The following is a 26,292-nucleotide window of genomic DNA, read 5'->3' on the forward strand; positions in this document are numbered from 1 at the left end:
GGCGTCATGCCACCTAGAGGAAACGCGCAGTGAGTGAGCCCTGGGTCATTGAAAATGGGAGAACTCTCGTGTCCGTCAAGATGACTCCGGCCTGAGGGTTGATTCAGACTCCTCGGAAGCCAGAAGTTAGAGTGGGTTGGTCCCTCCATCAGCAGTTCGGGCCCAGCCGAAGCTTGGGGCCTAGAGGGCAGAGGCCCGGCTCTGATCAGAGAACAGCGGGCTGGGCCTCACAGCCTGCAGGCAACCTGGACCTTGCAATAAAGCTGCATTCAACATAACTCAGACCACAGTGGGAGCCCCCGAAGGGTTTCATGTGAGTCCTGAAACCAGGGTTTAGAGGCTTGGCCTGGTTCTCGTTTATCTTTTCCAGACAGCATTTAGGCCAATAGGGTCTTTGGAAGGAGGCAGCCCCAAAGCCCTCACGCCTGAGGGCAGGGTCTCAAACCAGCAATCTTGCTTTTCCCACACGCAGCTGCACCTCTCCTGAGCGCTGCAGCTCACGGCTGTATAGTGACCATGTACTGCGTCCTCCTCACCAAGCTGCGCAACTTCTGCTAATGCTGCCACCCTGGCAAGACGAAATCCCCCTCCCTCTGGCTAGATCAGCTCAGCCTCCCCTCAGGGACCCTCCCTGCCCCTAGGCCGCTCCCCCCTTCCTCTGTTGGGATCCGATCCTTGTTCGCTCTTGCAATCCCGCAGCCCAGAGTTTTGCCCCCTGCATAAAAATATGTTCTCTTTCATTTGCGGATTTAATAAACAAACGTAATCATATCACATGGAGCTCCACACTGTCCTTCTGAAAGCAATTCCACTGTTGAAAACTGAAAAATGGGTGTAATTTGCGTTCAGAAAGTAATGTTAGGGTCACGGCAATTTCCCGGGCCGTTATTTATTTTTACTTTAAAGTCTTTAGGAAAGATTTGCTTATATGCTCGGAAAACTTCCAAATGCGAGAATACCAGCAATCCCGCTCGCCTTCAACGCGTGGGGTAAGGGGGGTGGGGAACAATTACTGAGTGACGCTAATATGGGGAAACTGAAAAGAAATGTCGATTGTTTTTATTGTAATAGAAGGAGTGAGCAAACAGAAAAACCAACCCCGGGTGATCGGAAACAGGCAGGCGGAGAATTAAAAGCGGATTTCAGACAGCAACAGGCCCCTCCCCTGCCCTCGCAAGGAGAAAGCGGGCGACGAGCTCTCTCAGCCGGTGGGGGCAGATCCCACCGCCCGCAGGGCTCAGGTCCCGTCGCTGTCGGACCCTCAGAACGCCGGGACGCATTTCCGAGCTCGGGCCCGACCCAACCCGCTGCCATTCTAGCTACCTCGTGGAGTCACGGAGAGACTCTTGAACCGTAAGGCTCCTTGATGAGACGGTGGAGAGACCGCGGGGCTATTCTCCAAGCATCTTCCGGTCGCGCTCTGCTCCTCTCGGTGCGCTTGCGGCTTCTCCTTGGGCTGGCGCGTCCACAGTCCCTCCAAGTCCAGGCCGCAGGTCAGTGTGTGGGCGCCTCCTGTCCTCCTCTCCCACTCCGGATCTGCCTGGGGCAGAGGACCCCTGAAGGCTGTCTCCCTCCCCAATCCCCGAGACTGCTCCTTTTAGCGGCCGCCCCCTCCCGCAGCGAAGATCCTGCAGGGCCAGCGGTCCTGGGCGGACCCTCCCTCTCCCCGGGCGCGGGGCGAGCTTCTGGCTGTCACTTGCCGCTGCAGTTTCTGGGAAACTCAGTTGGCCCCTTACCCTGCAAGACGGGGACATAGCAGCGGGCCAGAGTTCTGGAGAAGCTGGGCCTGTTTTTCTCTCTGCACAGCGCGCAATACCCCAAATCATCCTGAAAGGTCTTGCCTTTACTGCGTTTTCTCCCAGACGGCTAGAAGTCAATGCACTGTGAAAATCCCAGTCCCGGACCTCGGACTCTGTCTTGCAATCCCTGAAACTCCTCCGAGTGGACAAGAGGAGGGCACCATCGCCTGGACCTCCCTTGGGGGATCGTGTCCCCAGCAGGGGGCAAGTTGCAGGAATCAGCTCCTTAATATTTTCTGCTAGCTCTGCCTGTCATAACTGCAACTCGGAATAGAACAACCTCTCTCCCGCGCATACGCACCCCCTACTCTCGCCCTGTCCTCCCATCCGCAGTCATCACTGACCTGTAGACCCGCAGGAGCAGGCTTCCTGGAGTCGGTCCAGGTTGGGGATACAGGGAGGAGTCCCCGCGTTCCGCACAACCTGCAGTGCTTGGGTCTGGGTACAGTCTGCCCGGCTAGATTCCTGTTGCTTCTCCGCGTCTCTCTGCCGGCCGCTCTAGTGCCGGGAAGGGGGCGCCGCAGGTGACTGCCCGCGGCACTGGGACGGCTGACAGATTTATGGAGACTTCACAGCATCTGACTGGGGTCCGCGAGGGCAGGGCGGAGTCCGGTCGATCCGGTGGTGCTGGGGTCTAAAGCTTCCCCAGCCACACGCCTGGGCCAAGCTGCACCCAGAGTCCCCGGCCCATGCTCACCTCGGGCGGGTGTACACTAGGATCCGGCCAGCGCCGAGTGTACTGGTTCCTCCCACCCGGTGCAGCCCCCCTTCTTCACACTCTCGGGCCCGGCTGGCTTCCAGTCTCCCACTGAATAAATATTTACCCAGAGAGCGGGTCGCCCCTCGGAGGAGGCCTCGACGCGACTAGGAAAAGGCTTTTTGGCTTCTCCGCGGCCTGAGCCAGCTGCAGGCCTTACTGGTTGTGTTTTGGTTTTGGTCTTAAATTTCTCCTTTTAGTCGAAATTTTCCCCATCTCTTTGTGATCTTCTGGGTCCAGAGTGAGCAGTAACCAAGGGGCACTGACTCCAGCTGACCCTTGTTCTTTCTCTAAGTCCTGCATCCTTACGTTCATCGGGACTGACCAGACCTTAGAGTTCTCTCTCTTCCTTCTCCCATCCCTCTTTCTCTCCCTCAGATCCGTCGTCTCTGGGTCGGTCTCAGCGGGTCGCTGACTACCTCGCCCCAGCACTCGGCCCGCGCCCCGGGAAGGCTTCAGCCTCACCCTCTTCTGCTGGGATCCCGCTGACACTGTCTGCAGCTTCGGCTTCTTTTGGTCCCAGATCGGGGGCTTCGGCTTGCCGCGGATACTTAGTGGCCCAAAGCACCTAAAATTGACTCTTCCTGCGCTCTTGAGAATGCCAAGACCACCCAGTACCTGCAACCGCCGGCATGAGTGGGGCCTTAGGGGAGCCGCCGGCGCCACGGACAGGCCCTCTGCCCAGTGAGTTGCTACCCCTGGCGCGCCCAGGGGATCCGCAGCAGCTAAGGCCACATGGTCACAGCCAAGTCCAGCAGGTGGAAAGGGAGAGATGGCATTGAACCTATGTGAGAACTGGGGAGATGTGTGACAGCTGAAGGAGTTGGTAGGAACAAGAGGGAGCTGTATGTTACCTCCATATAACCAGAGCTCTAAACCATGTCAGTTTCTGAACCAGTCTAGGCTGGTGCTGTAGAACTGCTAAAGCTCTCGCAAAGTCTCCAGAACCCCGCGGGACATTAGGTCTTGCCTGTTGGCGTGCGAACATCCTTGTACCAGCCTAGCAGCCCTGCAGACTGCAAATTCTCCCTAGGTGCACGGAAGTAGAGCAGATTCGGCGCAGAGGTCGAAACTCACTGCGTGTCTGAGGTGGGAGGAGGATTCCCGCTTGATCAAGTTGCCGGGCAAGTTCAGTCCCTCCCGCAAGCCTAAGGCAAAGTCGTAAGCTCCCCTCCGATGCGGCAAAGCCTCAACTAATTTATCTACCAGCCTTAAGAAGGAGCTGCTGCTTCTAAAATCTTTAGATTTCCGAAGGCTTTCCTTGTGTAAAAATGCCAGGCGGTGCCACATGGTGTCATCCAACAGGTATTGGGGGTCAGACCAGGGTGAAATTGCTATCAAGTCAAACTTCAAGATTTTAAACATTTGAAACCAACCAACAAAAAGGGACAAGTTCAACTATGTCTAGTTGTGGGATTTTTCCCAAGATTCCGATTCTAACGAATGGTGTTTTAGTTCATCTTTATCTTTCACATCCTCCATTCTGTTAGGTAACTTTGAATTTACAGTGCATCCTAACCATAGAAGTGAGAATCTGGAGATCTGTTCCTTTGCAGAAGCATAGCTGATCATAGTTTTTTCCCGGGTTCTTGGAACTTACTGGCCTGAGATCTGGGACCAGTCAGCTTCCCTGGGTGTAGACCGGAGCCACACACATCCCTAGGGACTGCTGGGGAAGCAGCCTGAATCCTGTGTGCACAAGGAGCCTTCTGGATTGTCAAGTAGCAGTAGCAGAGTTCACGACCCCAAGAAGTACAAACTTCCAAATTCAGGAAAATATTTCTCTTCTTGTTTATTATTTTGATTCACATTCTCCACAACCCTAAATGCAAATATTAATAACTTTGGCTGCAAAAAGGCATACGGTACACTTTAGGTTAGACTTAGAGTGAACAAAAGTGAAAATTCAGAAGTAGGCAGAACTGCAGGGCCTCTGGGAGCTTGACGGAAGACGAGGGAATTACATCCATGTGCAGCGTCGGTGTCCACTGTCTTGGGACTAAGTCTCTTTTACATTTAAACAAAACTCTTTCGAGGGGGCTCACTGGTTTGGAGAACCCACGCAAACTCTGGCACCGAGAGCCAGGGGCCCAGGACAGTGGCTGAATGTGGAGGAGCCTTGGGCTCCATAGTGAGTGCCCCACGCACTGGCAATCGGTCGACTTGGGGCGGTGCGTTCGCGTTAGCCGCCTGTGGTTCAGTTCCCTGCACACGGCGTGGCCCCTGCCTCGAGCCTGTGTGGCTAGTGGTTAGCCGGTCCACCTGTACCGGTGGGCCACCGCAGGAAGTTGGCGGTAGGAGGAACCTCCCTGACCTTAACAGTGGCCCCCACCTGTTGCTTGGGCTCCCCGCAACGTCCTGGTTTCTCTGGCCGGCCTACCTTCTCACACCTGCGCTCTCGCCACCTGGCATGGACTGAAGTGAGGTAGAATCGGCAGGTGACACAGATCATCTCCTGACAGTCCCCAGAGGCCCGCATGACAGATTTTGCTAAGACAACTCCCTCACCCCTGTGCACGGTGGCGCCGCCTCCCACCTATAGTCTTAACTTCAATTCTGAGACGTCCATCGTTCCCTAGAGGAGGTCTCCTAGGGCCCCTTCTCCCTTCGAGTCATTCATATTCAGAACAAACGCTTTCATTTGTTTATTCAGCATTTTACCAGCCTGATTTTGCTGTCTTTTTGTGCCTCTTCTGGGAAGATGTCAAACACCCATTTTCATTGTATTTAGTCACCCAGGTGGGGAGCCAGCCTGAAAGAGACAGCGGAAGGAGTTTCCTGGACTGCGCTGTAGCTCACCGACCCGCACCAATCACCACGCAGCTTGCCCTCGGACCCGCCCCTTTTAGGGCGTGTCCCCAATGAGTGATAGACTGAGCCGCCCGGCCCCGCTCAGCCCAGCCCACGTTGCTGCTTAGATTGAAATGCAGAACTCACGTCTCTTTCATCGGGGCACAGACTTCCTTTTACTTCTTCCTTTTGCACTCTCGCCTCCTCCTCCTGGGAAGAATCGGAGGCGCCGGCGGTCCGCCCGGGTAGCAACAGGCCGGGCCACTGAGGCGGTGCGGAAAGTTTCTGTCTGGGAGTGCGGAACTGGGGCCGGGTTGGTGTACTGCTCGGAGCAATGGGTGAGTGGCGGCGGGGGACTCTGTCAGAGCCGGGAAGGGAGGGAGGGAGCGAGCGGGCGAGGGAGGGAGGGAGGGAGGGAGTGCGAGGGCGCGCGCCACTAGGCGCTCACATTCTCTATTGACTTTGCTCGTGTTCCTACAAGTTGTAGGAACACGCTAAGGGTCAGCGGCGCACAGCAGTTCAACGTGAACGCTGGCTACTGGGTGGCTGTTGATGCCATTTTCTGATTTTAAGAGAAGGGAGCTGTGGCATCAGCGCCCCGCAGCCCCAGTAGCAAACCAAGTTTTGTTTCACACGCGCGCACACACGCAAACAAAACAGGAAAACAAAACAAAACAAAACAAACAACAACAACAACACACCCTCTAGCTTCCCCTAGACTTTGTTTAACTGCCCGGGTCTCCAGAAGGAAAGCTGGGGATGGGATGGGTGGAGAGAGGGAGCGGCTCAAGGACTTTAGTAAGGAGCAGGCGAGAAGGAGCGCGTTCAGGCGTCAAGACCGATTTCCCCTCCTGCTTCGGGAGACTTTGAACGCTCGGAGAGGCCCTGCGTCTCACCACTTTACTTGGTTGTAGGGGCCTCCGGCACGGCAGGAATGAGAGAGGGGGTCCGATTGGACCGTGACCGTTTCGGGCCGTTCGGCTATGTTCCGGGACCGTATGGTTTGGGGACAGTCCCAGTCGTTAGTACGGGACGGGCGCGTTCGCCCAGTCCCCGGACGCGCAGGGAGGCCCAGTGGCAGGCGGCTGTCCCAAGCAGCGGGTGCGCGCCCCTGCGCGCTGTGTGTTCGTTTTGCAGAGCCAGCCTTCGGGGAGGTGAACCAGCTGGGAGGAGTGTTCGTGAACGGGAGGCCGCTGCCCAACGCCATCCGGCTTCGCATCGTGGAACTGGCCCAACTGGGCATCCGACCGTGTGACATCAGCCGGCAGCTACGGGTCTCGCACGGCTGCGTCAGCAAGATCCTGGCGCGATACAACGAGACGGGCTCGATCTTGCCTGGAGCCATCGGGGGCAGCAAGCCCCGGGTCACTACCCCCACCGTGGTGAAACACATCCGGACCTACAAGCAGAGGGACCCCGGCATCTTCGCCTGGGAGATCCGGGACCGCCTGCTGGCGGACGGTGTGTGCGACAAGTACAACGTGCCCTCCGTGAGCTCCATCAGCCGTATTCTGCGCAACAAGATCGGCAACTTGGCCCAGCAGGGTCATTACGACTCATACAAGCAGCACCAGCCGACGCCGCAGCCAGCGCTGCCCTACAACCACATCTACTCGTACCCCAGCCCTATCACGGCGGCGGCCGCCAAGGTGCCCACGCCACCCGGGGTGCCTGCCATCCCCGGTTCGGTGGCCATGCCGCGCACCTGGCCCTCCTCGCACTCCGTCACAGACATCCTGGGCATCCGCTCCATCACCGACCAAGGTAGGGGCTCAGAGGCTGGTCATGTGAATGTGCAGCGTCTGCTTCCGCACTCCAGCGGAGGTACCAGTTTCTGCGGCCTCCGGGACCCTGTCTTTCCCACCACCTAAAGCTTTTTCCTTTGGAAAAGTAAGGAGTCTTCCTAGGGGGTGTCCTGATCTCATTAACTTGAAACTCATGCCCCTGGTTTCCTTGCCACACACAGTCTCCTGCCTCAACTCAAACTATCAGACCCATAACATCCCCCCATCCCCAACACATGGTTCGCATTTTCCACCCTCCCCCGCCTCTCGCGCCAAGGCAGCCTCAGCCCGGCTTGCTCACTTGTAGAGCACGGCTGGGGCTGGACTTGGGGCGCAGCCCGGGAGGCCCGAGCCTGCTTGGGGCTGCCGGCTGCAGACGCCGCTGCGGGCAGAGCAGCTTGCTTGGGGATCACTACGGCCGGGAGCAGTCCAGCACGCGGAGGAAATTGAAGTATTCTTCTCCGATTCTGGATTGTGGTAATCAGGCCAAATTTGCTCAGGCAGGAAGTTCAAATGTCACCTAATTGGTTTCGTTCTTATGCTTCACTTCATTTTCCTCGGAAATAGAGGTCCCGAAGTTACTACTAGTAACTTGCATGTAACTCATTCCCAGATGAAGTCATATTCACATTCTCTCTCTCTCTCTCTCTCATCATTCACTTTCTAACTTAACAGACTTCACTGTATATATCTTAGGAAGGGAAGTGGCCTCAGCAACTGCAGTGATGGAGATAAAATGCAGGCAATTCCATGCTGTCCTTTTACGGTTCTTTTCAGTTTTCCCTGAGCCTGCCACTTTCCTTTGGGGTCCCCGGGTCCCCGAGAATGCAAGTGGATATCTATCTAGTTCCTGCATGCTTTCAGCAGTGCCACCCCACTGTTCCTTTCCTTTCTCACCCCTGACCTTGCCTAGTCCTAAGCGTCCTTTCTGCGTTGTCAGAAGGATTCCCCGAGCCCTCCTGCCCAGTCCGGCTTCCGCAGGAGACCTGAGTTTGTTTTCTTTTACTGAGTTTTTTTTTGTTTTTTTTTTTTTTTTTTTTTTTTTTTTGTTTTTTTTTTTTTAAGGCGTTAACTTTTTTCTTGGTAGGGAGAAAAGAAAGTCTAAATGACCTAGATGCAGAATTTAAATAATGCGTAGATAGTCCACTTTCTTAATTTCTCAGCCTGAAGTTTTAAAAGTGTGGAGGAAAAATTAAATGGGAAAGGGGGAAATAGTTTCTTTAATTACTTCCTGCCTTTCTTGGTTGCCACCACATTGGCACAATTATCTTTTTAAGTAACTAAAGCAGGGCTCTGATTTCTCATCTTCTTGTTTTCTGACTGCAAGTTTACAAGACCCCAGTTTTGTCTTATTTGGAGCTACTTGGAGCCGTAGTTGGAGAGAGTTTGCCCTTGATTTATAGGATAAACTGACCTCACTGACATTTAAAGGAAGCCCCTGTTCATGGGAAAGTGTGAGATCAGCAGAAATGGGGGCTCACAGGGGGATCTCAATTTCTTAAGATAACTTCAGGCTTGTGCCCACCGACTGCCTTTTGTCTGTGAAGGCAAAGACAGACAGGCAGTTCTGGACCAAAACACAGTTTCCTGGTGCAAATGGGACTCAATCCAATTCTTGGGGGTGGTAGAGGAGGAAACATAGTGGAAAAAAAAAAAAAAAAAGACTGACAGAGTTGAAAATAAAACTTTTCTTGCCTAGGGATATTACCATCAGAGCAAACGTCAGTTGGGAAAGCATTGGACAATGGAAAGGAGCAACTTTTCCTTTTAGATATTGTTGTGATTTTGGATGCCAGCTTTAAACAACCCAGCTTGTGACAAATTTGTGATTATAAAAATGATCATTTCTGCAAAAATGATCACTCTCTTAAGCACTGTGTTAGATGGACGTGTTTAAAATCAAGTTACAATGGCTTTGCCAAACTTCGCTCCTCCATCCATAGGACCCAAAGACAAACATACATTGTTTGTAGCCTTCACATATCTCTTTGAAACTACACCTGGACACCGAAAAATGCCAATAATTCAATATGCACAACCCTAGGTATTATAGTAATTATTTTACACCATACAATTTTCTTTGCATCTCCACCAAGAACAGAAAGAATAACAGAAAGAAAAAAATAACTTAATTTTACTTTCATTTTCTTAACCTATTTCATTTTCTCTTTCTTGTATATACATATTTGAAACTTTTTTCAGGAAAACCCTGCCACTAACACCCATGGCATGTATAGTGGCAATTGCAAGATTTATTTTTTAAGTCATATGCACATATCACATGTGTAATGTGTAGAGGTAGAGTATCAAGGGGAGCCCTATGCACGCACAAAGCAGAAATCTGTGCACGTATATTTTGCACCGTATCGTGGGAATAATTTAGTTATTTGTTTGCAAAGGACTTTGCAGGTCGTTTTGTTCTCTATTGACATAAGTACCAGATCCCCACAGCGCAGTGAGCACCAGTGCAGGCACCCTTAGGTCAGACGCCCCTCTCTTTCTTTTCAGCCAGCCCCACTCCCAAATCGTTGTCAACCCCCAGTCGGCCTTGGGTTAAGAATGAGGAGGTGGAAAACGGCGCGTGCAGCCTTAAGGGTTCCTTCCCCTATTTAGATTTCTTCCACTCCTTTGCCCTGGGAGAGCGGAGGGTCGGAGGGAAATAAAATACTGGTTGAAAAAGAAAAAAATATTTTCCCTCAGGCGTGGGTCAGAGAATTTGGAAAGGCCTACTCTCAGGCAAGTAAAACTTCACCAGGCCTGGGTTGGAAGCACAGGAGGTCGCGGCTGGGCCTAGCGCCCTCGGGAGGCCAAGGGCAGGGGGCCGACCCAAGGTCTTAGCCCTCCAGCTCTCCGTCGCGGGTTTGGGTCCCATCTCAAGAGTGGGGCGCGCGGGCTGGGCCTCCGGCCTGACACCTTCTCTCCTCTTCAGCAGTGAGCGACAGCTCCCCCTACCACAGCCCCAAGGTGGAGGAGTGGAGCAGCCTGGGCCGCAACAACTTCCCCGCCACCGCCCCACACGCGGTGAACGGGTTGGAAAAGGGAGTCCTGGAGCAGGAAGCCAAGTACGGTCAGGTGAGGAGGCGAGGGTCAGGTCAGGTGGGTCGCTTGGCGGCAGGGATTTAGGCGATGGAGACTCGGGTTCCTTTCTGAGCTTCCCGCGAGAGAAGCCCAGGCTGGCGCCCCTTTGCTGCTACCAGCCAGATCCTTCGTGGACTGGGGCTAAGCAGAGGCCCGAGCCTTGGAAGGCGGAGCTGGGGCCTCGACCCCTGCCAGGGGTCGGGAGAGCTCGCCAGGGCGCGGGGGGTCTGGGGCGGTGGCTCCCCGGGGCGCGGCTCTGGGAAGCGCCTCCAGGCCTCTCGGCCTCTGGGGGCTTGGAGAGGCGGCTCCCGAAGCCCTTTCAGCGGCTCTCATTGAGGGTAGAGTTAACCAAAGAAGGCGCTTCCGAAGGGCCAGGCGGAGCAGCCCTGGGGCCTCAGACCCGCACCTTCACGCCCGCGAAACGCGCGCACCGGGTCTCGGCCTCGCGGTGCAGCAGCGGCTGCGGGGTCCTCAGGCTCGGACTTTCCCTCCCGTGGCTCTCGGACAAATCCGCTTGGCCAGTCCTGTGAAGAGGGGCACTCAGATAAACGTAACAGAGCTACCATTTTCTCGACTAAAGGTCACATTGTAATCTCCCAAGGAAGTTAGTGAGAAAACCTCAAATTATACGGACTGGCTGCGGACCGTTTAATTTTTCTTTCCCTCTGTCCCTCTCTCATGTCTCCAAAGGAAAATTTAAAACACTCGTGTTTTTTCCCCCCGAGAAAAGCTAAGCAACCACCACAACAAAAGCCCCAGATTTAAGTCTAAATTCATCACCGTCCTGGAGTCAAGAGTTCAAAACTCTCAAAAACCGAACCTTAAGGCAATGTAAGGTTTCCCCAGCAGACCTCAGTAGGTTTGCAAATTTCTTAATCCCAAACTCAATTCCAAAGCCTCAAGCTATTCAGTTTTCGTTTTATTATTTTGAAGACTTAAAATTTTTAATGTTTTCTTATCTGTCAAAATCAGCTTTTAACATTAAGTGGAACTTGTTCCTCTCATTCACTTGCAAAAAAATCCTGGTCATTATTTTCTGTAACAAATCCCATTTCCACTTCCTCTTCCCTCTCTTATTTTGTTGAAATAGAATCAGAATACACATTGGTGGCTCTCCAATAACAAATAACACAGAAAATAGCAGCAAAGAAAGAGAGCCCTTTTCCTTAGTCTGTTTCTACTGTAAAGAATGTCAATGAGAAATGATAAGGAAGTTTGTCATTTTCTTTTGCTAAAGCACCCACCCTTAATTCGTAATTTGCAAAGAAAAGGCAGAATAGTACAATGGTTAGGAGCTCCAATCTCTGGCTGTACGACTCCTTCGGAAAATATTTAATTTTTTAGAGTCTCTATTTCTTCATCTTTAAAACAGGGAAATCATACTCCCAACCCAGAGGTGTTATGAGTATTCAATGAGATAATGCAACCATATGGCACATAGTAAGCATTTATTAAGTATTACCTGTGGTTCTAAGTGGCAGTTAAAGAGAGACGTGTAAAAGCAAGTAATATTTATCAGAGTACACTTTGTTCTGAGAGACCATAGTCAAAACTTCAAGGGATTTTGTTACAAACATAGAAAGAGTGTATACAAGGCACCTACCAGAGAAGCAAGCATTTAATAGGCGCTTAGTGCTTTTTATTAGGTCATCATTTATTGGACTAACGTTGTGAAGTATAGAGTTGAAAAAGTTTCTAATTCCCACATGTCATTGATGAACCCAGTTTATATATCAAGCAGTCATAATCCAAAAAAACCTTTATAATTATTATTTATTTATTTATTTTGAGACGGAGTCTAGCTCTGTCCCCAGGCTGGAGTGCAGTGGCACGATCTCAGTTCACTGCAACCTCTGCCTCCCGGGTTCAAGCGATTCTCCTGCCTCAGCCTCCGGAGTAGGTGGGATTACAGATACGCGCTGCCACACCCACCTAATTTTTGTATTTTTAGTAGAGATGGGGTTTCACCATGTTGGCCTGGCTGGTCTTGATCTCCTGACCTTGTGATCCACCCACTTCGGCCTCCCAAAGTGCTGGGATTATAGGCCTGAGCCACCGCACCAGCCAGTTATTTTTATTTTCACTTCCTTGAATTATAGATCTAGCATTGAAACTTGTTTGGAAATGCTTAATTTATAATACACTTCAAAACTAAACTGACAAATTATTTAAAATAAAAAATTTGAAGTTTCAAGTAATTGATATTCTGATTAGTAAAAATAGATTATCTTTTATATACTAAATTTTAAACCACTAAATTATCACATTTATAAAATAATATAATTTAAAGAAATAAGTAGCCAAATAAATATTACTCTAAATACTTAATAAACTAATTTTTCCAGAATAAAAAATATCAAACTTACTTTTGCAAAGTTCTCAATTGCAATATGCTAATCTTCTGCATTGCAATGTATTTAATAGTTAGATAATTCAAATGATGTAAAATTTCAAAACCTGAAAAGTTTTTAAGAATAATATAAATCAGTGGCTACTCTATGATAATTATCAAAATAGTGCTTAATGCTGAAGATGTGCTAAGTAGGCACATAAACTTCAGCCGTCATTTTTTTGAGCAGTTTTGAACTTTAGACATTGATTTTGTGTAAAGTTAAATTACACAGTAATACTTGTTTATAAACATACAAAGGTAAAGTGTTGCCCATATATGTGCATTTCTCTTACCAATGTTCAAAGGGCAGATTTATTTTTAAAAGTTATTTTTCAAAATGGAATCAGCATATTTCAACCAAAATGTAAACTCAGGTAACACATATTTTTCCCTCTGTTTATATTATGGACAAAAACTTGAATGTCTTTGGCCAAAAAAAAATCTTTAAAAATTTTCCAACTTTCAGAGCATTTGTGATTGTTATTAAATAGTGCAATATTATGTGATACTAGTTTAATTTTATTATATAAAGAAGGAAATTGAGAATTCAGAATCATAGTGCTTAAAGCATATTTTTCCTGAGGACACCTGTAGAATTACCAAGGGGCTAAACTACACAACTGAGTATAGATACTATTGATTACCATAACCTAGAGTTTCTATTTTCAGCTTAAACTGTAGAGACAGATGCCCTGATTCCTACTAATTAAAACTGTATGCACATTTCAGCTATGCATATAGATATCTTTTGTCTTTGAAAATTCAGTTTAGAATATTCCAACTTGTCTTACATATTAATATTACATTGTAATTAACATTTTGCAGTGCCATTCAGAAGTCCTTATTGTCTCTGAGGATAGAATATTTATTTTGGCTTTTTTAAACCCACAGTTAGTATGGGGGCTAGAAGTACTTAATCCCATTTGCTTCTGAATGGCAACAATGTTCTCTGGTTCCTTATGGCTGGTTCTTTTCTGTTGAAAGCATAAAACTCCAATAGAATACAATTGGAATGGTCAAAAAACCTCATATAGAGAATCACAGGGGCTGCAATACATTTGTCCTTTTAGGAAGTCTTTAGTGAATTAATGCTTCAATTTTATTCAAGCTATGTATAAATAATTGTATAGTTCTTGAAAATTTTTCTACAAATGGGCATACTTGCTCAGGAAAAATACATTGAATATCTGATACTCTTAAGTAATTGGAGACACAGATTTATAAGCTTTGGGTATCTTCATTTTGGGGTTGCAGATGTTAACTTGGTAAGTTTAATATAACACTAGCTACAAACTGGGATGTCAGAAATAGAGAATAGTCTATAAATAATTGAACTTTTTAAAAGTTCAGAATTAAGTTGTGAAAATAGTTGAATTTACAGATATAATCTGAAATTCTTACGAAGCATTTACTTGTACATGCATCTGAAATGAAGATAGTCTTCTAGAATCCTAAATGTGATTTTCTAGTGTATTATTTTAAAAACTGGCTGTTCTAGCGGATGTACTGTTCTCAGAAAGATATAAATGATATTGCACTAAATTTTTCTTCATATTAAAGTTAATTTTTATAAACAATTTATAATTTATAAACAATGAAATCTTAGGCAAATGCCAGCAGAATGTCTTTGAAATTCATAATGTTATCTGTTATGAAAAACATTATTTGACCTGGTTATATTTTAACCAGTAGTATTTCAAAATAAAATTAATGATTATATATCAGTAAAATGTGTTGTATAAAATAGCAGGGAAAGGTAACTGAAAATTGTTCAAGGCTATGTCAATTTTAATAATATTTTGGAAAATTATAAAATTTAGAAAAGCTTTTAAATAGCAGCTTTCCATTTCTTAAAAACATTTAGATCTACAATATGATAAGTAAGCGTAATTAAGATCTTGTTGGATGAATGTTGAAACCATATTTATAACCATCATTTCATTTTGTCAGGTATGTTTTACTAGGTCATTGCATAATGAATTAAAAAGGGAAGAATGACAGTCAGAAAAATGAGTTCACCAAAAAAGAGAAAATCTTGTTTATTTTCAGATCCAAAACTTTTTCTTGCTTATGATATTGAGGTTGAAATTCTAGGTGAAGCATATCTCTATTTGTGGCTAAATCTACTTTATTATAAAGCCAAGGTAAATTCATTTTATCATAAGAGGAGGACCGGGTTGAACTGATAAGTGAAAGCAGATTATGGGTAGAGGACCTGGCACTGTTATTTGCATTTATCTTCACGATAAAAAATGTTGAATAGACAATTCCCAGAATTTGAATAATGGTCTATAACCTCTAATTGCCAGACATTTGCCATAGCAGTTTTATGGTGGTCACAAGTGTTTTGATACTAATGTATTTTCATTTTCTTGGAGGAGGGAGGGTAAATGGAATAACCATAAATCAAATAATAATGGCTAGGGTAGAACTTCTGTTTACTTTTTTAAACAGCTTCATTCATTTTGCTTGCTTAAAGTGTAATGCTTGTCCTGTGATAAACGGTGCCTACCTTTTTGCTTTGTTTTTTAAGCAAGACTGTCACATCTTTTGCTTTCCACAAACCTATACTAACTTAAGTGTACATATGGTTGTGGAATGCTTATGATGTATACTACTTTGTGGGGATACAAGATGATTAAGGCAAGTCCCTGTCCTCAAACAGTTTACAATCTAGCCCTCTGTCAATACAGTTCTTCGACATATTCACTAAAGTTTCTTTTAAAAAACTGGTAAATCTGTATTTTGAACATTCAGAACAAATGAAATTAAAACATGTACTTTCATTCTTCTTGTAATAACCTTAACTAGAACTACGTTGCATCTTATATATTTTTTTCTAGACTCTTTCCTTTAATGTCAGTGTGATGAAGGTCTTTTCCTAAAAGTATTAAAACAAAGCAAGTAACTTACTTTTCCTAGGGTATGCAATTTAGTCTATTTTGCTTTGTATTAGTAAATCTCCTTCTCAAATTTAGGTAGAAGATAGTTTGCTATAGAGAGCACCCTTGCACAGTTCTTTCAGGGGAAAGAATTCTCATGCCTTTCATGGAAGATCCACATGAGAAAGGAGTTGATGGATTGAAGTCTTATTTATGGAATCTTTAGGTAAAGTCATTTTCAAAAATGAGATTTCCATTACATGACCATTGCTGGGGTTTCATTTGGAAAATTTGTTTACTCTTCCCTGGGGATTCCATATGTTGGTTGATTTATAAATCATATTTACAATCCAATTAAATAGAGTAATTTAGCATGTTTGCTCCCACTATATTTATAGTGTACATTTGGTAGTCTCTACTCGGCCTAACTAGCTTTTCAGATTAATTACATGCCCTTCACTGAAAACATTAAACAGATTTGGGACGTTTAAGTCATGTACTCTTTTACTGGAAAGAATAAACAAACATCAATGCTACCTGTAGTTGTTTTCCTTTGTGGTGGAAAATTTTACTCTTTCAGTGATTGCTTCATAAATAACAATTACTTGACCCAGTAGAGATTTATATCTTTTACTAATTTTATGTGTCAAAATTAATAGTGAGAAAATTGATGTGTTTATTGAGTCACTAAAATGAATAAATAATGAAGGTGGCAGGAGGCAGGTAAAATTTAAAGCACATTTACTTGCTCTTTTTTTTTTTCTAAATTTACAAATCTGAACTTCGAAAGTAAAAAGTAAAATTAAGACAAAAGTCTCCAGACCCCCAAGCTAGGTCATAATTTAACCTGAGGGAAAACTAAGGGCTATTTTTATACTGTTTTAAGTTTAAAGATTTCTATTTTTTTTTTAAAGCAAACACTTTAGCCTCTCCTTGCCTTTTTTTTTTTAAATTTTTTATTTATTTTTATTCTTTTGGAGATGAAGTCTTGCTCTTTTTGCCCAGGCTGGAGTGCAATGACGCGATCTCGTCTCACTGCAACTTCCAACTCCCAGGTTCAAGCGATTCTCCTGCCTCAGATTCCCAAGTTGCTGGGATTACAGGCACCTGCCACCATGCCCGGCTAATTTTTGTGTTTTCAGTAAAGACGGGGTTTCACTATGTTGGCCAGGCTGGTCTTGAACTCCTGACCTCAGGCAATCCACCCGCCTCAGCCTCCAAAAGTGCTGGGATTACAGGCGTGAGCCACCGTACTGGGCCACCTTTTCCTATGAGACGAAATCAACCCTCTCCGAGCTTCTCTTCCTACCTTGTCTTTCTGCAGTACAAAGGGGATTGCATTACTAAAATGATACTAAATAAATATTGTGGATTTAAGAGAACTTTGAAATATTTAATAATAAGAATAATGACATAAAGCAAGTTTGTGAATTAAGTATGAGAAATTGGACAAATATGGAAAAATTTGCTCATTTTTTAACACTTGATAAATGAATGTAATCATGGAATAAATAAGGCACTAAAAGGTAATACAGGCCTAAATCCAATGTCCTGCCTCCCCCTAAATTCCAGGAGCATTATCTAAGATAAAAGTTCAATGCAGCATGTCTCTGAGGGCCACCTTTCAGGGGGAACATCTCTGGGCAAAAAGAAGTGGGTCCATGTAAGGGAACCACAGACATTGCAACAAAACAACTCAAGAGTCCAAGTAAATGGGGCACGTCAATGAGCAATAATTCCAAGAGCAAAGGTGTAAGAAAATGGAAGATGACTAAGCAAGGATCTCAGAGAGAACTGTAATTTTGAATGACAGATAAAATACAAAGAAAAAAGAATAGGTAGGAAAAATTTAGCTGTGATGAAAAATAGAACTCACCAACAGTTATGTTCTGCTAACTAGAGCATTGTTTCTGTCATGTATAATATTAAATTGTTTAACCTTATGTCCCTGTATGATGTTGGCCAAAGATTTTTATTATTTTAGAATTAATTTTTAATGTTAGCATTCTTTTTTCATTATTCTTAGTTCACACTGGCATCAGTAGTATAAAATATTAGTTAATGCTGGAAATGAAAATATTAGTTAACACCACATACAGATGTGAACACCTTTCCATAACTGAATTGGATTTATTTCTTTCCAAACTCATTTATCATAGATTATTGGGACAATTCTAAATAAAAATGATAAAAACTATAATCTCTATGCAAAACTAAATTTTTTTCCCCTGTAATTTGATAGTTCTCTATCTTGATACCCATCTCACAAGAGCCTTAAAGTGTGTCTCCTTTGAGATATAATCAGCAATTCTCAAAAAGTGGAAGAAACTATTTTTTTTTTTTAGAAGCTAAGAAAGAGGTAAGGATCTAACAATGAGAATCATGTTCTAGGAGAGAAAAGAATTTGTTACCAGATGTTATCTCAAAAGATGCTCTAGTTTTAAATTAAAGTGCATCTATCTTTTAAGTGTCCAGGAAAAACAGTATGATATGCTACAGAAGACCCTGCATTGGACAGGGGTGATAAATTCTTTTAACACATGGTCACTGACTTGCCAATTGGTTGAGGGTACATGGCTAAACCTCTTAATCTATATCCTTGTATAAAAAGAGGATGATTTCATTTGTATTCAACAGTTATGTGCAGTAGTTTCTTGATTAAAAAAAATGCAGCATCATCATTCTCTGGGACGCTTCAAATACACTTTAATTTCAGTTGAACATTGTCTTGTGTTTGTGACATGCTATCTTGTAATTATGATAAACTCAATCATTTGTAATGAACTATATAATTCATTAATCCTCATTATTCAGTAAAATATGTTGGATATTTCTTGGTGCCTGCGACATAGGACAAACTTAAGAAACTTTAGCTTCCTTTCTCATTCCCTATTTTCAAAGAACCAACATCGAAAAACACAACCTGAGGTGTTTGTTCTTACAGAACATAGACACAAGGCTAACCCCTCTAATATTTTTCTTATTTTGTCAGAAATGCATGAGTAATGTTAAGTCATACCCATGTATATATTCTATTCCATGTACATATTCATCTACTCTGCACTGAGAAAACAGTTTCTGAGAGCCCACCACTGCATTCTCATAGATGTAGAAGTGAAAACAATAGCCCAAATAAATTAAATTAGAAAGTAATTCATATGTTGCAATTGAACGAGAAGACGTATTTAGCTAACATACACCTGATTAATTTAATTTTAAGGATTAAATCAATTTTCCTAATAAAATTATAGTATTTACATTATATTTTCACTAGGAAATATGTTGAAATGGTAATTCATTCATGTCACTATCAGAACACAGGATCTACTCTTTATTTCTAAATAGTATAAAAATTGAGGGGAAAAAATTAGACTACTTGAAGAAGGATGCCCAGTGTTCATGCCAGAATCAGGATTAAAAATCAGGGTGTTTTTAGTGTTGTTAATAGTAACGATACCAACAATAATTCATTGGCTGCCAAGAGAGCACTGGTTTCTAGGCAGGCTCGCCTGCCAGGAGTGCTGCATTGTGTTTGCAAACAAAGATTTTAACTTCTAAATTCACTTCAAGAGATTTATCCACGCGGCTTTTAAAAACTCACATTACAGGGCCCAAAAACTTTGCAAGCAAAATTTCCAATTTCAAAACCAGGTATATGCAGTTCTTTTATATGAGGAAAGACAGTTTCCTTTCTGATAAAACAGTCCTGGAAAAGGTACCTGCAATATTCATTTAAAATCCTTACAAGACAAAGTGCCTGATTTTTGTATGTCCTTTGTCCAACGGGAATTTTCAATATGATCTCTTAAAATATGGTATATATTTTCTTTAACGAAGGTCGTGTTTGTTGTGAGTTTCTAACATGACGGCCTGCAGTCTGTGCCCTTCTTTACTGAAAATAAAAGCTATACCAACCAGGCCTGTCACAAGTGCCTCAACAAAAGAGCCAAACAAAACCCAAGTCCCAGGAAGGTTGACAAAGGCAATGAGGACAGCCGAACAGATTCTAAGAGTATTTAATCGCCATTGATTCTTTCTTCACCCTGCACCTCCTTCCTCTACTTCCAAATAGCACAAGCAAATACTATGAATTTTCTGGTTGCAGCTTTCTCTAAATGTTTGTGGAAAGAATAATATCTTGCCATTATGTTTGTTTAAGTGGCAAGACTGTGAATGTCTTTAGAATATAATAAAGCTCAATTTTTTTTTTAAACAGTCGGAGAGTGGAGTTAGAGCATTGTTGGCTTACTCAGACTTAAATTCTGCTTCTAAGAACCTGTGAAACGTTCACTCCTATAATGTGATTATTTTTCACTTCTTTTCTACTCCTCTCAGGCGCCAAATGGTCTCCCAGCTGTGGGCAGTTTTGTGTCAGCATCCAGCATGGCTCCTTACCCTACCCCGGCCCAAGTGTCGCCTTACATGACCTACAGCGCTGCTCCTTCTGGTTATGTTGCTGGACATGGGTGGCAACATGCTGGCAGCACCCCATTGTCACCCCACAACTGTGACATTCCCGCATCGCTGGCGTTCAAGGGAATGCAGGCAGCCAGAGAAGGTAGTCATTCTGTCACGGCTTCCGCACTCTGATGGGAAATTCCGTCTCCAGCAGCTTCACCCGGGTCTCCCCCGTATCAGCACCTCCTCCCCCAATTCGCAGGTCTCACATTCCACCCCTCCTGCCCTCCAACTCTCCTGCCTTGAAAGCTGGCTGTACGGACTCACATCCTTTGTGCTGATGATACTTACATATTTCTTGCCATAACTTTTCTCTTGCAGAAAAACTGACATGACTTTAGGATTTAAAAACAAGAGCAACAATAAGCATTGAATGAGACATTGTGTTGCCCACATACTGTCTTAATATAGCAAAGAAACCTACACCCCTCAAAGGGTTTAAGGAACTTTACAAACTAGTCTTTGGTAAAACCACGTGTGTATATTTATTCTAAATCAACCTAAACTTTTGAAATGTGCAATTGTTGAGATTTTGCAAAATCAATAAAGGAAAGTACTTATAGAAAAAAAATTATGCTACACCCTCTAATCAAATATGGTAACCAAGTAAGCTTTAATTCATCATTAGGAAACAAATCAATAATTGACTTGAGTGATCCTTTGTTTATCTTTAAGACATGACCTATTTTGTTGAAAAATATATGTAGAACCCAAGCAATATCTGAATCTAGCTCTCCCTGGTGTTTTGACTTGGTTCCAAATACAATAATGTTTATATTTTCTATTAGTTTGTAAATATGGACTCTGGATGGTGCATTTGTGTCTTCATTCCATAAGATATTCCCCTCCCCCCAGCCCCACCCCCTTCTCTATTTTTTTCTTTCTTTTTTGCAAAGGTGACTTTCTGGCAACGTCTTTGTCTCTGTTTGGTGGTGGGCTGCTCGGGCTCCTGGACCTGGACTTGCCCCCAGATTTTGTGTATGCAGTGAAGGCTTCAATATCTCATGAAGGACACTTTCTTTCTACAGCAGAGGACATGAAAAACAAATAAACAAGCCAGTCTCTCATTTTGTACCTAATCAAACAACACACACACCAAGCATATAAAGACAAGAGGGTGGAAGATATCTGAACAAGAAGGCTCTAAAGGAAGTCACTTAGAAACTTAAGTTTAATGTGAAATGTTTTGCAAAGATGCTTAAAATGAACTTTGTGTTAAGAAAACCACTGTGAAACTAAATTGTACTGTTATTGTTGGCTTACCTGTGTGTTCAGCAATCTCAGCCCAAAATTATGTTGTAATTTAAAGAAAATGGAAAATTCTGCTCTAATGAATGTAACAATGGCTTGCTGTGAAGTTTACATTGTTGTACAGAAGCATGTATCACATGTAGGTAAACTGGTGGTGGTACTAGAAATACAATGTTATTTAATTTTAACAAATTCCCTTTATTCATTTCTGAAATTACAGAACACAGTTTAACTCATAAACCTTTCTAGACCAATTTATTTTTCACTTTAATGTTAATAACAGCTGTGGAGTATATGTGTGTGTGAGCATGTGAGTAGTATGTGTTGTATTTTAAAACGATTGATTTTCTGGGGCAAAATTCTACAGTTTGTAATCCCTTCTGTTTAGGAAGTTCTTCCTGGTTGGCAAAATAGGCTTAAAAATATGTTTTTAGGACATTGGTACAATTCAACTGTTGGAAAATTAATATATTGAGGGTTTTTTGGTACTAATTCTGTGCAATAACTAAAAGAGCACCTCACTGGATATGGATGTTGAAGATGGATTCCCTAGGTGATTTTAGTTTCTTCCCATCTGTGCTGTGCAGTCTACATGGCAATGCAGTTCCACCACATCAGTTTCATGGCTTCATTTAAAACTCAGATGGCTAGATTAGTTAGGTTTTCAAATCACTAGGATGTAAACAGTAAGCAGATTAACATAACAAGTTATGTTAGAGTGACTGCTTTTTTCAAACAGCAGATATCTTATAGAGAGCTTTGAACTGCATTTATTTCTAAAGCAACCGAAATTCAGTGCTACAAATAGAGGATTATAACTTCAGGAGAAGAAAAAGCAGGAGCAGATGAACTCTCAGGGCCATAGTCTTCCTTTGATCTTGTAAAACTCCCATTGACATCTGGAGTTCCCAGTCTGGTGAGAAAATAGACTATAAACTGAATGGAACAAAGATCCAATCCAATAATTTGGTGGAGACTTTAAAACCATACCATGCAGGGACTTTCCTGTCATCTGAAAAACTGATGTAAGGTACAGAGCTATTCTTTATCAAACGTTTTTAGGTGGCTGTTAGGGGGCTTTAAAAATTATTAATTGCTTGTGTGGAAATGCAAATAATGTTATTTTCTTTATCTAAATTAAGAAATATCTTGTTATTGTGCTATTTATAATTTTTTTCTGGTTCTTGTATTTTAAAAAATCTAATATTAATGGTATCGAAGTTTCCTTTTCTCCCTCTAGGTCTTAACAGTGAATTCACATGGAGTAATTTTTAAAAGACAACAGATACAATTTGCTATTCAAAGAAAATTATGATTTAAAGCCACTTTTTAAAATACAAGAAGAAAAATAGAATGGATTAAAGGGTTAACTTTTAAAGATTATTATTATTGGTTAATGTTGACATATTTCCTCTATCTCATAGATGATAAAAGTGTTGCTTTTAAACTGGCAAATGCACTCTTCAGAAATCCTTTTCTATCTCATCCACATGGAGAGGTTAAAGGTTCAATTTCATGGCCTCTATGCAGGCAGTGCTCTCATAGAATGCAAGAGTATTACCTGCAAGGATAGAATGCAGTTGTGCAACAGAGACACACTCTTATTTCTCTTTTTTAACAATTTTGTTTTGTTTTTAATGACCCTTTTATTGACTATTGGACTGAAATATAAATTTTAAAAAACACGTTGGAAAGGATGTACAACAGAAGGCTATGTATGTATATACAGTATGTCAAAAGCCTTTTATTTTTATACTTCAAATGCTCTAAATTAATAAAAAGTAATAATTACCATGTTATCTTTTACTTTTTATTTTCAAAATGCTTTAGTAGTAGAAATAGCCCACGGTAGTAACTTAGGACAGGTGTCATGTGGACTTTCAGGTATTCTTGTTGACTTTACTGAATCAGCATCATTTCTGGATGCAGATATAAAATCAAGTTTGGTTACATCAAGACCAAGAAGATATTTTTGGTGGTACACATTAGTATAGTAATCCTCAGAAATGCTAAGTGTATTTCTCTTCTGGAACATTTCTCCTTCATCATACATATTTTAATACTGCAGACAGCCGACTTCCCATCTGAAGTTGTCGTTTAAAACTAATAACCTGAAAATGCAGTTCTGTTCTATACATTCTTCCTAAAAATGGCGCAGGTAGGCATGTTGAACAAAGGTATTTGGATGTAAATACTGATGGCTGACAAATGGGTACAAAGGTGCTTCCAATTTGTGATTTAACGTGAAAATATCTCATCAACAAAACTTGTCTTCAAAGAGAACTATGAGAAGCAAAGTAAATTTTATTGCATGTTTCCTACTTGTTAGAAGAGATTTGGGATATCATGATTTAAAAATACATGCTTAAACAACAGTGTTTTAACATTCTGTTCTAAACAATGTTTTAAAATACCTGTTTATTATCTTACAGCAATGTGAGATATAAAGTAGATGTAGGAAAATAGAGCTGATATGTGCATAGATACTACAGAAAACCAACAGATTTACATTTTAACATAGTATTCATAAAATTAAACATTCTAAAAAGGTCATTTTAGTGCACTTTAAAGCATTTTTCTTGTGCTCTTAAAATATTATTTATGGAATAATTTAATTCATTATAAAAACTGTTTAAATTTTGGCTTAACTTTTTTTAACCCAGTCTTTGAATGATTTGAGTTATTTTCAATAGTTTAAGCATTTCTAGACCTCTTAGAAAAAAATACTGATCAATACAATGAATTTTCATTGTGAAGCAGTGAAGAGGAACATAGGAGACAAAGTTTATATTTCTTTTACAAAATATATGATTTCTATGCTATTTTCCTATATTCACTTTAAATACCTCATTGTTCCATATTATTTTTTCTTCTCACAGTTTTATTTATACAGCCAAAGTATCATCTCAAGTTGTCTATAGATATTTTTAAAGTATTAAAATAGATTTTGTTCTTGAACAGTTTTCTCTTTCATAATTATACACCTGGCTGGTCGATAGTCTCTCTTCTTCATGGTGCTGCATAGCAAATATCCATTATCTCAAGGGGGAAAAACACTTCCTAGGCAATCACCAGTTCTCCTGAAGCCATGAATAGGTGTATTCATAAACCAGCAGCATCACTGCACCACCTAGAAAAGAAAAGAGCTGTTTTTTATTGCAAATCCTCTGGAATAGCACTGGCTTTCCCACTGGGTTTCTGAATCCATGATGTCTCACACAGCCTGTCGGGCAGAGGCTGTTCAGAATCAGCAGTTCTGGAGCTTCAATACAAAGATACAAACTACTGTGGAAAATTCTCAGGATAAAATCAATACCATCTTGAGTCTCCAAATACATTTTTCGCCCATGAGTTTTTGCAACTTTCATCATTTCTCATCAGATTCTTCTTCAGGCACTTTTAATTTTTAAAAGTAAATAAATATAGACATATTTAGTCATGTAAGGGCATGTGGCTTTCCTGCAAACAGAAACCTTCAGATTCTTCATGTGTAGGCTAAGGATTTATCTTTTCCAGTCCATAATTAGCAGTCTTAATTGCATTCAAGAAGGAAATCTCTAAGATGGTGCTTGATGGATGAGTCTAGTTTTCTGTCATAGCTTTCAAACTGCATTGCAATGTGGAAATTAGATTCTGAATATTTAAAAAATCTGTATTGCAAAACCTAACAAAAGCAGGTTGAAAGCTAACCTTCATTCCTTTTATCTGCTTCGGGTGTATATGGATTTGAATTTGAAAAGTTGGTAGTAGGGGTTGGATGGCATGAGACCACCATTTGTCTTGGAAGAAAACAGCTACATAACTAGTTGTGAAGAGACATGCTCTGTAGTATGTCAACAGGAATATGATACAGAAAAGCAGTCACTAAGGCTGCTGGATACCTAGCCACTGGGAGAAGAATTTGTACGTGGATCATTTTATGTTCTATTTGATGCAGTAAATAGCATGTGTCCTGTGCCCTTCAGGATAATCTCTTCTTATCCTTTTATGTCTAACTGTGTGAAAAACATTACAAAATCAAAATTTGGACAAATATCATGAACACAACTTACAGAAGACTTGGCTGCATGAATAGAAGATTGACTTCTGATGGAAAGAAATAGAACTTGATTTGGGTCTTAGTTATTTTGAACATACTGCCATACATTTTTTTTTGTTTTTTTAAATCTACAGGCTGCACATGTTTGTGTAACTATATACCAAAGATAATTATCTGCCTGTAATTTTCATTTTTAACCCATGAAGATACTCTATTAGTCCTCTCTCAGCTGCTCTAGACCTCTTGGAACTCTGACAAACAAAAAGAGCTGCGCTACAGAGAGTTATTAATATGTAAGTAATTGCTGCATTTATTCTTATTAACCATTAAGACAAGAATATGCAGAGTTGGGTTAGTTTTTGGCCTAGTAATAGCTGAAGTTTAAATCACAGACTTCAAGATTCTTTCATGGAAGGTATCTGATTGTTAGCCACGCTGAGCTGCTAAGGCTATTATAAAAATGCTGGATGTTTCTCCAGAACAAACAACAAAAATTCCAGGCTCACATTTCTTTTTCTTTTTTGTTTTCTTTTATTTTTATTATTATTTTTCTACGTCTCTCTCTCATTCTTTAAGAAAAAATTCACCCTTCATTCAAAAGTATTAATCTTAACTCAGTGGTACCTTTCTTTCTAGGTTTCTTTGGTTTGAAGTCGCTGTGATGCACACATTTGGAATGAAGTGGAGGGCAGGTCTGTGAGTGGTTTCCAGATATTCACAGTTTGGCTTAGCCTGGACAGTCAGTTCAAGAACGCTTTTCTTTGGGTATAACACCAGAGCAACTCAGGACCCCTCATGCGAAACATTTAAAAAGCCAACCAAACATTTGCAATCCTGTAACAAAACTTGGGGTCAGATTATTTAAGAGTTTTGGATGAAGGTTCCAGTCAATTACAATTTTAGCTAACCTCTCCCTTGTCACCACCCTTTTTAGGCCCATTCCTTTCTGAGAAAGTTGGTTTAGGGATGGTGCTGTGATTTCCTCTCATATTAGGTCTACCAGCAGGTTTTTACTCTGTGGTGAAGGAAAAACACCACATACTGGCAGAGATGCACAAAATT

At 42.5% G+C, this 26,292-nt stretch overlaps 2 protein-coding genes across 5 annotated transcripts in view; one reads left to right on the forward strand and one right to left on the reverse strand.

Moving 5' to 3' along the window:
* Window positions 1-1,357: 1,357 nt before the first annotated feature.
* On the forward strand, window positions 1,358-22,990 carry PAX9 (paired box 9). 2 transcript variants are annotated; one of them, XM_077937614.1, is made up of 5 exons: window positions 1,358-1,493; window positions 5,288-5,684; window positions 6,484-7,110; window positions 10,063-10,202; window positions 19,818-22,990. In XM_077937614.1, exons 2-5 carry the CDS (start codon window positions 5,681-5,683, stop codon window positions 20,070-20,072), a joined length of 1,026 nt encoding a protein of 341 aa, XP_077793740.1. In that variant the 5' UTR covers window positions 1,358-1,493; window positions 5,288-5,680; the 3' UTR covers window positions 20,073-22,990.
* The window catches only part of SLC25A21 (solute carrier family 25 member 21), a 507,140-nt gene continuing 502,395 nt past the window's right edge, over window positions 21,548-26,292 (reverse strand). Inside the window, exons 10-11 of one of the 3 annotated variants that reach the window (XM_077937769.1) lie at window positions 24,264-24,321; window positions 21,548-22,104 (exon numbers count right to left, since the gene is read on the reverse strand). In XM_077937769.1, the coding sequence (XP_077793895.1) occupies window position 22,104; window positions 24,264-24,321 (59 nt within the window). In that variant the 3' untranslated portion in view covers window positions 21,548-22,103. 3 annotated transcript variants of the gene reach the window in all.

This window comes from Macaca mulatta, chromosome 7 (assembly GCF_049350105.2).
Source record: "Macaca mulatta isolate MMU2019108-1 chromosome 7, T2T-MMU8v2.0, whole genome shotgun sequence".
Classification (NCBI taxonomy): Eukaryota; Metazoa; Chordata; class Mammalia; order Primates; family Cercopithecidae; genus Macaca; species Macaca mulatta.